Source organism: Mobula birostris, chromosome 13 (genome assembly GCF_030028105.1).
Source record: "Mobula birostris isolate sMobBir1 chromosome 13, sMobBir1.hap1, whole genome shotgun sequence".
In the NCBI taxonomy this organism is placed as follows: Eukaryota; Metazoa; Chordata; class Chondrichthyes; order Myliobatiformes; family Myliobatidae; genus Mobula; species Mobula birostris.
Window position 1 is genome coordinate 107,876,923 of NC_092382.1, and position 14,204 is coordinate 107,891,126.

The 14,204-nt window shown below is 49.8% G+C and overlaps 1 protein-coding gene across 4 annotated transcripts in view; it reads left to right on the top strand.

Moving 5' to 3' along the window:
* LOC140207296 (uncharacterized) overlaps positions 1 to 14,204 on the top strand; it is a 133,082-nt gene that overhangs the window by 4,491 nt on the left and 114,387 nt on the right. For 2 of the 4 annotated variants that reach the window (XM_072275791.1, XM_072275790.1), the window contains exons 5-8: positions 1,661 to 1,777; positions 7,226 to 7,378; positions 12,264 to 12,406; positions 13,904 to 13,968. In XM_072275791.1, coding sequence (XP_072131892.1) covers positions 1,661 to 1,777; positions 7,226 to 7,378; positions 12,264 to 12,406; positions 13,904 to 13,968 — 478 coding nt within the window. The remainder of the gene's footprint in view (positions 1 to 1,660; positions 1,778 to 7,225; positions 7,379 to 12,263; positions 12,407 to 13,903; positions 13,969 to 14,204) is intronic. The other 2 variants (XM_072275786.1, XM_072275787.1) reach the window with 1 other exon arrangement.

Here is a 14,204-nt window from a genome sequence, read left to right on the forward strand (position 1 = left end):
ATACATCGCAATCTTGTGAATGAAACTCCCACCAGAAGATTTATATAAAAGGCCCGTCTGCAGTCAACTCTGTAACACCCCATTGACCTGCGTAATAAAGCCGAAATCTCTTTTGAATGCACAGTTAAGCGCCTTGCCGTTGCAGGTGTCCTGTCCCTATACAACTGAATTTCCAGAGCGCAAAACCTCACACTAACCCGGGATAAACTCATCTACCATTTTTGACTCAGATCTTTAACAGATCCAAACCCACTGAATGTACTGGCGATCTTCTACACTGTCCACCATACCACGAATTTTATGTCATCTGCAATTTTACCAACCCACTCATATTCAGTTTCTTTGAAGTCGGTCCTAATGCATCATATACAACCTTGAGATTCAGAGCTTTAAAATTGACCTTGGATTTACATATTTATTAATAAACGGTGTGGAATCGGCTCTTCCACACTTCAAGCCGCGCTGCCCGGCAATTCCCCGAATTATTCCTAGCCTAATGACGGGACAATTGACATTGACCGATGAATGTCCCAGCTGGAACGTCTTTGGAATGTGGGAGGAAACCGGGGCACCCGGAAGAATCCTACTGGCTCACGGGATAAGGTGCAAACTCAATGCAAGCGGCAGCGGGAGCTAAACCCGGTTCGCTGGTAATGTAAAGTGTTTGCTGACCACTACGTTACCATACCCCCGACAACATGTTAATCCCTACAAGACCGTCATATATCCCACGTGTAAGAAAAGAAAAAAGCTGGGTAACAACAATTCAACTATGAAAAATAATAAACTCTGAATCCGGACGACCAATTCCCCGTGGATCTCAGGTTTCCTAATCGTCTGTATAAGCCTCCTCTGAGGGTCCCAGTCAAATGTCCAATTGAAGTTCACGAAGACAACGTCCTCGACTCTAACTTCACAGTTCAGCTCAGAAGCAGAAACAGAAACAGCCAGACATTAGACAGCCTTTGCCCAGTACAGGATTTAGGACTCTCAGCGATGACGGATAAAAATAGATGGGATTGAGAGAGGGACGGGATGACTTAACATAGAACATAGAATAGTTCTTCACAGTACAAGCCCTTCGGCCCACAATGTCGTGCCGACCCTTAAACCCTACCTCCCATAAAATAAACATCTTAAACTCCACCATATACCTGCCTAGTAGTCTGTTAAACTTCACGAGTGTATCTCCTTCCACCGCTGACTCAGGCAGTGCATTCCACGCACCAAACACTCTCTGAGTAAAAAAAAAACTTCCTCTAATATCCCCCTTGAACTTCACATCCCTTCCCTTAAAGCCATGTCCTCTTATGTTGAGCAATGGTTTCCTGGGGAAGAGGCGCTGGCTGTCCACTCTATCTATTCCTCTTAAACCTTGAAGATCTATCGTGCCTCCTCTCATCGGCCTTCTCTCCAAAGAGGAAACCCCTAGCTCCCTTAATCTCTGATCATAATGCATGCTCTCTAAACCAGGCAGCATCCTGGTAAATCTCCTCTCTATCCTTTCCGAAGCTTCCACATCCTTCCTATAGTGAGGTGGCCATATCCTTCTTCTCGTGATCGTGGTGGAAGGAGAAAGCGTGAATGGTGGGTGGAAGGGGGTCGCAGTAGGGGACACGGCTGAACTCAGACGGACACACACTAAATGGGCTCTCTACAGGTGCACATGAACAGGAGCCGAAACAGAACATCGAAAATAGACGATACATGAAGATCTGCCTACTCTGCCTATTTACGTCCGTCCTCATCGCCATAGTGGCCGGGCTCTCGATCTCTGGTGAGTCTGGATGGAGTCAGAGAGTGGACAAACAGTGTGGAATGAAATGTTCGCGTGAAATCTCACAGTGATGACGACACACCCCTGAACATGACACCAACACACCCCTCACCGTAACACCGACCATATCTCTGGCCGTAACACTGACACATTTCCCACTATGCCAATGATACTGCCGGGCAGCTGTCGGAGCGGGCAGCGGTGTCAGCGGTAGCAGAGTGTAGGGCTTTGGCTGCAACGGGCTTCGGTGATAAACGGGAAGAGGCGAGAGCGAAGCGCCAACTCTTGTTTTCTCTCCCCCCCCCCCCCCCCCCACCGCTTTCGCGAATCGGCCCGGACAGACAGGAACAGCAGGGCTCTCACAGCTAACGGTTTAAAAAGTTTGTCTGTTTGGCGAGGTAAGTGGGTGAGTAGACTTATTTTTCCTGTTTCATTCGTGTAGAATTAGATAGCATGCCTGCAGGGTTAGTGCTTTGTTCAGAGTGTCAGATGTGGGAATCCTGGGAGATTTCCAGACCCCCTGACGGCCACATCTGCGGCAGGTGCACCGAGTTGCAGCTCCTCAGAGTCGGTGTTAGGGATCTGCAGCTGCAGCTTGATGACCTAGTGCTTATCAGGGAAAGTGAAGAGGTGATAGACAGGAGCTACAGGAGTCAGTAGTCATCCCTAGGCTACAGGGGTCAGAACAGTAGGTCACTGTCAAGAGAGGGAAAGGAAATGCCCGGATAGTGGAGAACACCCCTGTGGCTGTCTCCCTCAGCAACAAATATCTTGTTCTGGATGCTGTTAAGGGGGATGACCTGACAGGGGGCGCTCACGGTGACCGGGTCTCTAGTACTGAGACTGGCGCTGTTATATAGGAGAGAAGGAGGGTGAAGAGAAATGCGGTAGTCGTGGGGGATTCCATAGTCAGGGGAACAGACAGGAGATTCTGTGAGCCTGACAGAGATACCTGCATGGTGTTTTGCCTCCCAGGTGCCAGGGTACGGGATGTCTCGGATATTCTAAAGGGGGAGGGTGAGCAGCCAGTTGTCTTGGTACATGCTGGTACCAATGACATAGATAGGACAAAGGAGGAGGTCCTGAAGAGAGATTTCCAGGAGTTAGGAAGGAAGCTGAGAAGCAGGACCTCCAGGGTAGTAATCTCGGGATTGCTACCTGTGCCACGTGCTAGCGAGGGCAAGAGTAGTCGGATCAGGCAGTTGAATGCCTGGCTGAGAGACTGGTGTAGGGGGCAGGGCTTCAGATTCTTGGATAATTGGGATCTTTTCTGGGGGAAGTATGACCCGTCCAAAAAGGACAGGTTACACATAAACCCGAAGGCGACCAATATCCTGGCGGGAAAGTTTAATAGAGATGTTAGGGAGGGTTTAAACTAATTTGGCAGGGGGATGGGAACCGGAATGATAGAGCGGAGGAAGGGGAAAACAGAAATAAATCTAAGATAGTGAGCAGTAAAGATGTCAGGAAACATAGGCACGTGATAGGGCAAATGTGTAGCCATTGGGATGAGTTGCAGTGCAATAAAGTTACAGTGAAATCAAAGCAAAAAGTATCAAATACTGGTATTAAGGTGTTGTACTTACATGCACGCAGCATAAGAAATAAGGTGGATAATCTTGTTGTACAGCTACAGATTGGCAGGTATGATATTGTGGCCATCACTGAGACCTGGCTAAAGGGTGCATGTCTCTGGGAGCTGAACGTCCAAGGATACATGGTGTATCAGAAGGATAGGAAGGTAGGCAGAGGGGGAGGCGTGACTTTATTGGTAAGAAATGATATTAAATCATTAGAAAGAGGTGATATAGGATCAGAAGGTGCAGAATCTTTATGGGTTGAGCTAAGAAATCGCAGGGGTAACAGGACCCTGATGGCAGTTATTTATAGGCCTCCGAACAGCTGCAGGGATGTGGACTACAAATTACAACTGGAAATAGAAAAGGCTTGTCAGAAGGGCAGTGTTATGATAATTGTGGGGGATTTTAACATGCGAGTAGATTGGGAAAATCAGGTCAGCACTGGATCTCAAGAGAGAGAATTTGTAGAATGTCTGCGCGATGGCTTTTTAGAACAGCTTGTTGTTGTGCCTACTAGGGGATAGGCTGTACTGGATTGGGTATTGTGTAATGAACCGGAGGTGATTGGAGAGATTGACGTGAAGGAACCCGTAGGAGGCAGTGATCATAATATTATTGAGTTCACTGTGCAATTAGAAAAAGAGAAGCCGAAATCTGATGTGTCGTTATTTCACTGGAGTAAAGGAAATTACAGTGGCATGATAGAGGAACTGGCCAAAGTTGACTGGAAAGGACAGTGGCGGGAAAGACAGCAGAGCAGCAGTGGCTGGAGTTTATGCGAGGAATGATGAATGCGCAAGACAGGTATATTCCAAAAAAGAAGAAATTTTCGAGTGGAAAAAGGATGCAACCGTGGTTGACAAGAGAAGTCAAAGCCAAAGTTAAAGCTGAGGAGAATGCATACAAGGAAGCAAAAGAAGTCGGAGATAGAGGGTTGGGAAATTTTTAAATGCTTACAAAAGGAAACTAAGAAGGTCATTAAGAGGGAAACGATTAACTATGAGAGGAAACTAGCAAATAATATCAAAGAATATACTAAAAGGTTTTTCATGCATAGAAAGAGTCAAATACAGGTGAGAGTAGACATAGGACCGATAGAAAATGATGCTGGAGAAATTGTAATGGGAGATAAGGAGATGGCGGAGGAAATGAAAGAGTATTTTGCATCAGTGTTCACTGAGGAAGACATCGGCAGTATACCGGACACTCAAAGGTGGCAGGGAAGAGAAGTGTGCGCAGTCACAAAAAAGACAGAAAAATTACTCAGGAAACTGAATAGTCTAAAGGTAGATAAATCTCCCAGAGCAGATGGAATGCACCCTCGTGTTTTGAAGGAAGTAACTGTGGAGATTGCGGAGGTATTAGCGATGATCTTTCAAAAGTCGATAGATTCTGGTATGGTTCCGGAGGATTGGAAGATTGCAAATATCACTCCGCTATCTAACAAGGGGACAAGGAAGCAGAAAGGAAATTATAGACCTGTTAGCTTGACTTCGGTGGTTGGGAAGTTGTTGGAGTCGATTGTCAAGGCTGAGGTCACAGAGTACCTGGAGGCATCTGACAAGATAGGCAGAACTCAGCATGGATTCCTTCAAGGAAAATCCTGCCTCACAAACCTATTATAATTCTTTGAGGAAATTACAAGTAGGCTAGACACGGGAGATACAGTGGATGTTGTTTATTTGGATTTTCAGAAGGCCATTGACAAGGGGTCACACATGAGTCTAATTAACAAGATGAGCTGCCATTGAATTACAGGAAAGTTACATACGTGGATAGAGCGTTGGGTGATTGGCAGGAAACAGAGAGTGGGAATAAAGGGATCTTATTCTGTTTGGCTGCCGGTTACCAGTGGTGTTCCACAGTGGTCCGTGATGGGGCAGCTTCTTTTTACATTGTATATCAACGATTTGGATTATGCAATATATGCCTTTGTGGCTAAGTTTGCTGATGAAACTAAGATAGGTGGAGGGGCCGGTAGTGCTGAGGAAATGGAGAGTCTGCAGAGGGACTTGGATAGATTGGAAGAATGGGCAAAGAAGTGAAGAATGAATTACAATGTTGGAAAGAGTATGATCATGGACTTCGGCAGAAGAAATAAACGAGCAGACTATCATTTAAATGGGGAAAGAATTCAAAGTTCTGAGATGCAACGGGTCTTGGGAATCGTCGTACAGGATACCCTTCAGGTTAACCTCCAGGTTGAGTCGGTGGTGCGAAAGGCGAATGCGATGTTGGCATTGATTTCTGGAGGAACAGTGTATAGGGGCAGGGATATGATGTTGAGGCTCTATAAGGCGCTGGTGAGACAGCAATCTGAGTACTGTGGGCAGTTTTGGGCTCCTTATTTGGGAAAGGATGTGCTGACGTTGGAGCAGGTGCAGAGAAGATTCGCTAGAATAACTCTGGGAATTAGAGGGTTAACATATGAGGAACGCTTGTCCGCACTTGGATTGTATTCCTTGGCGTTTAGAAGAATGAGGGGAGACCTCATAGAAACATTTCGAATGTTGAAAGGCATGGACAGAGTGGATGTGGCAAAGTTGTGTTCCATGATGGGGGAGTCTAGGACGAGAGAGCATGACTTAAGGATTGAAGGGCGCCCATTCAGAACAGAGATGCGAAGATTTTTTGTTTTTTTTTAGCATGAGGGTGGTGAATCTATGGAATTCGTTGCCACGGACGGCAGTGGAGGCCAAGTCATTGGATGTATTTAAGGCAGAGATTGATAGGTATCTGAGTAGCCAGGGCATCAAAGGTTATGGTGAGAAGGCGGGGGAGAGGGACTAAGTGGGGGAATGGATAAGCTCATCATAACATGGCGGAGCAGACTCGATGGGCCGAATGTCCGACTTCTGCTCCTTTGTCTTCTGGTCATATGGCTTATAACCATGATAAAGACACGGCATTCACCGTCACACAATCAAGACTCATCCTGACACCGGCACGCCATTCACCAGAACATGAACAATTCAGTCACCGTATCACGGCCACGATCTTCAACGAGACACAGATACACTCCTAACCGCAACACGGACACGGACCATGGCCGTTACACACCCGTGGCAGTCACACTGACCGCAACGTACCCCTCACTGTAACATCGACATTCCCACTGACCGTGTTACTGATAAACTCCTCAAGGCAGCAGCGAAACACACCTCAAAATGACCCCGACACGGTTTTCACTGTGACACTGTGGTACCGTACACTGTGACACCTTCACGCTCCTCGTCGTGATCTGCACCGCCTCGTGACAAAGATTCAGAAGTCACTGTAACACCCCTGACCGAGACAGTATCACCGCTCAACATAACGCCGATGCACCGCTCACTGAGGCAATTACCCACGCCTCATTCTGACACGGGCAAGCCTCTTAGCGTGATATCAAAACACCTCAGCCTGACACTGTTACAACCACCGTGGCAATGACATGCCTCTCACCGTGACACAAACACATCCCTCTCTAAACACACCCCACACCATGACAGAGATGCTCCACTCACCTTAACAGCACCAGGCCCCTTATTCTGACATTTCCCACGCCGTGACATCGAGGTACACTTCAATGCGACCCGGCACAACTCTCACCGGGGCACAGAATCACCTATCACGGTGACACCGCCACGTCCTTCACAAGAACTTGATCATGACCCACATGATATTGACGCAGACCCCCATTGTGACAACAACATAACCTTCACCGACACATTAATATACCCCTCAGCGTGACACGACAGGCCGACGCCTCTCACTGTGACAACCTTCAACGTGACACTGACACAACACTCTCTGTGGCCCGCTCGGTAGCGTGTTGCTGAATCACGTGTCACTGTAAACGCTAATCATCCTTCACCATCTCTCTCAGTATCACATATTCGTCAGTCCAAGTGCATCCTCGACCGAAACTACGATGAGTTAAACTCAACCCTTCAATCCAAGATCAATGAGATGGAAGCGAAGTACAAAGCTGTGAAGGAAACCAAGGCTCAAATCTGTGAATTGTTGACTAGCCGAAGAGGTGAGGCATCATTCCAATCTTTAACCCGCTCCTCATCACAGGGCAGACACAGAGAGAGGAAGCGTCACTCTGTGCTCGACATCGGGAGTGTGTGAAGAGACGGTATGGAGGGAGATTCCCTCTCTGTGTTTGACCGGTGAGTGCGTGATGGTGCTGCGAGGAGGAAGCTTCACTGTATCACTGAACCCACGAGAGTGTGACGGGACGTTGTGGAGGTGGATTCTTCTGTGCCTGCCCAGAGGATTGCGAGACGTATCTTTACAGCTTCACTCTATGTCTGACTCCGAAAATCTCTGATGGGACGGTATGGATCCACCTTCACTCTGTGTCTGACAGGCGGTTTGTGTGATCGGACAGGGCCCAGAGAGCTTCACCCAAGGTCTGACCCCTGAATGGTGTTATGGATTGGCGGAGAGAGAGTTTCACTCTGAACCCGGGAGTGTGTGACGGGGCGGTGCAGAGGGGGCTTCATCCTGTGTCTGAATCCGGGAGTGAGTGATGGGACGTTGCAGAGGGGAATTCACTCTGTGACTGAATCCGCGAGTGTGATGGGACGGTGTGGAGGGAGCATCACACTGTATCTGATTCCCGGAGTGTGTAATGGGATCGGACGGAGAGAGAGCGTCTGTGTCTGACTCCGGGAGTGTGTGATGGGTCAGTGCAGAGGGCGTTCACTCTATGTTACACCGGGTTGTGTGATTGGATGTTATGATGGTTGTCTGACCCCGTGAGTGTGCCATGGGAGGATGAGGGCGGAATTTCGCTTTGTGTGTGAACACGGGGGGGGGGGGGGTGATGGGACGGTTCAGAGAGAGCTTCACTCTGTGAGTCGCCAGGGACTGTGTGATGAACCGTAAGGAGGGAGATTCACACTTTGTTAGACTCGGTGGTATGTGATGTGGCCGTGCGGAGGGAGATTCATTCTGTGTCTACCCACGGCAGTGTGTTATTGGACGAGAGGAAGGAGATTCGCACTGTGTTATTCTCGGGAGTGTGTGATTGGACGGTGAGGAGGTAGGTTCCCTCTGTGTCAGACAGTTTGCGCTGTGGTGTGTTGAGAAGACGTAGAGGGAGAATCGGTCTCCCTCTGTTATTTGTCGTGTGTGCTAAGGCAGTCTCTTTCCGTGTCTAACCGCTGGAGTGTGTGATGGGCTTGTGGAGAGAGAGATTCACAGTGTGTCTGACCAAGGCTGTGTGAGATTGGACTTTGGGAAAGGATCTAAATTCTGATCTCTTACTCAGGGCATGTATAAGGGGCGGTGTGGAGGTAGCTTCACTCTGTGTCTGACCCCGAGAGTGCGTAATGAAACGGTGTGGAAGGAGTAACATTCAGAATCTGACACGGGGAAGAGTGTATTTGGAAGGTGTGGAGGAAACATCACTCCACGTCTGACCGCTGAAATGTGTGATGAGCCCATGGAGAGAGAGATTCACTCTGTTCCTGACCCAGGCAGTACGTGACGAGGCTTTGTAGAGGGAGCAAAACTCTCTGTCTGACTCCGGGAGTGTGTGATGGGACAATGCGGACGGGAGCTTCACTCCACGTCTAACACCTGTAGCGTGTGATGGGACGGCGGAGAGAGAGATTCCATCTGCGCCTGACCATTTTAGTGTGTGATCTGACCGTGTGCAGGAAGCTTAAAGTGTCTCACCCCGTGTGCGTATCATTGGACTCTGTTTGTGACACAGTATGCGTGTGATGGGAAGGAATAGCGGAGGTGGGGGTGGGTGACTGCGTTTGGGAGGGCGGTTATGTGTGTGTCTGACACCGGGAACAGTGGCGCGTGCCTGGATGGTTTTCCGCTCTGTGTCTGATGCCAGGAGTGAGTGATAGAACGGTGCGGAGGGAGTTCTCTCGTTTTCTGACCCCTGTGTTGTGTGATGTGACAGGGTAGAAGGAGCATCATACTGTGTCTGACCACGGGAATATGCAGTGGGATGGTGGCGAGAGTGTTTGATTTTTATCTGATCACGGGCGGGTGTAACACGGTGGTGTTGGAGGAGGTTCACTCTGTGTTTGCCCGCAGGACTCTGTGTTAGGAGAGTGTGCAGTGAGCTTCACTCCATGTCTGACCCAAGGAATGTGTGATAGTGAGGTGGAGAGAAAGCTTCAGTCTGAGGCTGAACCGGGGATTGTGTGATGGACAGTGTGGAAGGAGCATCACTCTGTGTCTCACACCGGAAGAGTATGATGGGAACGTGAGACAAGAACTTCATTCTTCGTCTGTTCCCGAGAGTGCGTGACGGGACATTGTGGATGGAAGCCCAATTTGTGTCTGACCCATTAGGAGGTGTGTGATTGGATGGCGTGCAGGCTGTTGCACTCTGTAACTGAATCCGGTGTCTGTGATGCCGAGGTAGTTTCATTCCGTATCTGATCTCGGGATTGTGTGATGGGATGGTATGGATGGAGATTCACTCTATGTCTGACTTTGGCTGCGTGTCATGGGATGGTGCGGAGTGAACTTCACTCTATGCCTCACTCCGGGAATCTCTGATGTGACAGTATGGATCCAGCTTCACTCTGGGTCTGACAGGCGGATTGTGTGATCGGACAGGGCCCAGAGAGCTTCACTCCATGCCTGACCCAGAATAGTGTTATGGCACCGTGGAGAGAGAGAGTTTCACTCTGAATCCGGGAGTGTGTGACGGGGCGGTGTAGCGGGGTCTTCACTCTGTGTCTGATTCCGGGAGTGAGTGATGGGACGGTGCAGAGGGCGCTTCACTCTGTCTGAATCCTAGAGTGTCTGAAGGGACGGTGTGAATGTAGCTTCACTCTGTGTCTGACTCCCCGAGTGTGTAATGGGATCGTAGAGAGAGACAGAGCGTCTGTGTCTGACTCCGGGAGAAGAGGGAAGAGTGTAAATGGACGGTGTGCAGGAAACTTCACTCCACGTCTGACCGCTGGAATGTGTGATGAGGCACGGAGAGAGATTCACTCTGTGTCTGACCCAGGCAGTAGTGACTTGGCTTTGTAGAGGGAGCTAAACTCTGTGTCTGACTCCGGGAGTGTGTGATGGGACAACGTGGACGGGAGCTTCACTCCACCTCTAAACCCTGGAGTGTCTGATGTGTCTGTGGGGACAGAATCTATCTGCGTCTGACCGTTTCAGTTTGTGATCCGACGCGGTGCAGGTCGCTTAAATTTGAGTCTCACCCCGGTTGTGTATGCTTGGACTCTCTTTGTGACACAGTGTGCGTGTGATGGGAAGCAATGGTGAGGGTGAGGGGGGTGCGTTTGGAAGGGGGTTCATGTGTGTGTCTGACACCATGAACAGTGACGCGTGCCTGGATGGTGTTCCACTCTGGGTCTAATAACAGCGGTGTGTGACTGGACGGTGCGGAGGGAGCTTCTCTTGTATTCTGATCCCTGTTGTGTGAAGTGACAGGGTAGAAGCAGTATCATACTGTGTCTGACCACGGGAGTATGCGGTGGGATGGTGCCGATAGTGTTTCGTTTCCTGTCTGATCATGGGCGGGTGTAATGGGGTAGTGTGGATGAAGATTTACTCTCTGTTTGCCGCAGTTAAGGCAGTCTGCAGGGAGCCTCACTCCAGGTCTGACCCAAGGAGTGTGTGATAGCGTGGTGGGGAGAAAGCTCCAGTCTGTGTCTGACCCTGGGAGCGTGTGATGGGAGAGTGCGGAAGGAGCATCACTAGCATCTGACACCCGGAGAGTATGATTGACCGTGAGACAAGAGCTTCATTCTTCCCCTGTTTCCGAGAGTGTGTGACGGGTCATTGTGGATGGAACCCAAATTTGTGTCTGACCCTTCAGGAAATGTGTGACTAAATTGCATGCGGGGACCTTCACTGTATAAGTAACTCCCGCTGCCTGTGTGGAACTGTTTCTGACCCCGCGCCTGTGTCACGGGAAAGTGAGAAAGAGCTTCACCTCATGTCTTCCTCCGGGTGTCAGTAATCGGATGGTGCTGAAGGAGATACGCTGTGACTTATCCCTGGAGTGTGCGATTACACACTGCGACAGCAGCATAACTCTGTGATTGACTACTCGATTTTGTAGTGGTAGGGTGTAGAGGGAGCTTCACTCTGTGCCTGACCCCGGGAGTGTGTGATGAGACGTTGGGGAGGGAGATTCACTCTGTGCCTGACCCCGGGAGTGTGTGATGAGACGGTGTGGAGGGAGATTGACTCTGTGTCTGACCCCGGGAGTGTGTGACGGGAAGGTGTGGAGGGAGATTGACTCTGTGTCTGACACAGTGTGTTTGCGATGGGGTGCTATGCACAAAGCCCCACTCTGTGTCTGACCCCAGGAATGAGTCTTCGCAGAGTGAGGAGGGAATTTCAATCTGTCTTCTACCGGGGCTGTCTGATGGCAAGAACATTGACTTCTCTAACTTCCATTAAGGCCCCACTATCCTTTCGTACCCTATCCTTTATTTATTTGTTTGTTCGTTTGGTTGTTATTACTATGATGTTGCCTTTTTTTTCTTTCGCTCTTTTTTTTTCTCTCTCTGTCCCTCTCAGTATAACTCCGTACCCATCCTCTAGGTTCCCCTCCCCCTTTCTCTTTCCCTTGGCCTCCCGTCCCATAATCCTCTGCCTTCTCCCGCCTCGCACCCCCTTGCCAATCTACTTTCCAGCTCGTAGCTCCATCCCTGCACCTCCTGTCTTCTCCTATCATTTCCGATCCCCCCCTCCCCCTCCCACTTTTAAACGTATTCCATTTCTTCTTCCGGTTATTCCTGACTGAGCTTCTCGGCCCGAGAAGTCGACTGTACCTCTTCATTGCAATGCGGCCTGGCCTGCTGGGGTCACCAGCATTTTCTGTGCGTGTTGCTTGGATCCCTATTCTATGTCTGTCTCCCGGCGGATGCAATGTACGGACGGAAGGAGATTCACTGTGACTTGTTTGGAATTTTCAGAGCAAACGTTTTCCCAGGACTGGTTCAGACATGAAGACGGGTGTTATTTTATATCCAGGATTGAAAGATCCTACGATGAGGCGAAGCTGCATTGTGAAAATTCTGATTCAATTCTTCTTGAAATAAATTCAGCAGAAGAACAGGTACGTGTCAGTTCGAGGGAAGACATATCAACACCAAAGTAAAGCTCAATCGACACCGTCACATCACGCACTCCCAGTATTAGACACAGAGTGAATCTCCCTCTACACCACCCCATTACACACTACCGGGTTCAGACACAAAGTGAATCTCACTCCACACCGTCCCATTACACACTACCGGGGTCAGACACAGAGTGAATCTCCCTCCACACCGTCCCATCACACACTCCCGGGGTCAGACACAGAGTGAACCTCCCTCCACACCATCCCATCACACACTCCCGGGGTCAGGCACAGAGTGAATCTCCCTCTACACAACCCCATTACACACTACCGGGGTCAGACACAGAGTGAATCTCCCTCTACACCGTCCCATCACACACTCCCGGATTCAGACACAGAGTGAATCTCCCTCTACACCACCCCATTACACACTACCGGGTTCAGACACAAAGTGAATCTCACTCCACACCGTCCCATTACACACTACCGGGGTCAGACACAGAGTGAATCTCCCTCCACACCGTCCCATCACACACTCCCGGGGTCAGACACAGAGTGAACCTCCCTCCACACCATCCCATCACACACTCCCGGGGTCAGGCACAGAGTGAATCTCCCTCTACACAACCCCATTACACACTACCGGGGTCAGACACAGAGTGAATCTCCCTCTACACCGTCCCATCACACACTCCCGGATTCAGACACAGAGTGAATCTCCCTCTACACCACCCCATTACACACTACCGGGTTCAGACACAGAGTGAATCTCCCTCCGCACCGTCCCTTCACACACTCACGGATTCAGACACAGAGTGAATCTCCCTCCACACCGTCCCATCACACACTCCCGGGGTCAGACACAGAGAGAATCTCCCTCCACACCGTCCCATCACACACTCCCGGGGTCAGACACAGGGTGAATCTCCCTCCACACCGTCCCTTCAGACACTCCCGGGGTCAGACACAGATTGAATCTCCCTCCACACCGTCCCATCACACACTACCGGGGTCAGACACAGAGTGAATCTCCCCGCACCGTCCCATCACACACTTCCGGGGTCAAACACAGAGTGAATCTCCCTCTGCACCATCCCATTACACACTACAGGGGTTCAGACACATAGTGAATCTCCCTCCACACCGTTCCATCACACACTCCCGGGGGTCAGACACAGAGTGAAGCTTCCTCCACTTCGTCCCATCAGACACTCTCGGGTTCCGATAGAGTGGATCTCTCTCTACACCATCCCTTCACACATTCCCGGGGTGAGACAGAGTGAAGCTTCTTCCATACGGTGTCATAACACACTCCCGGATTCAGACACAGAGTGCAGCTCCCTCCAATCCCTACCATCAACATTTCCTGGATCAGGCAGGGTGTGAATCCCGTTCTGCACCATCCCATCAGACTCTCGCGGGGTCAGACAGAACGTGACGAACCTTAAATTGTGCTGGAATTCAATCATTAATCATAGCAATTTAATTTCACAGAGACTAGTCAAGAAAGCTATCAACGACCAACGTAGTTCATACTGGATTGGAAAATGCAAAAGCGGGTGAGAGTTGGTGTCATGAAAGATGTTGAGGAGAAAGTTGGCCGTGGGATTAGTTTGGGGATTGATGTAAACTGCAAGAAGGGAGTGGGCAGTGGGATTAGTTTGGGAACTGACACAGGTGGCGAGAGGGAGCCAGCAGGGGGATTATTTTGCGGACTGACGGGTTCTGTGGGGAGAGTGTGGGATTTGGTAGTATTTTGCGGACAGGGAAAGGTCTGCGGGGAGAGAGTGGGGTG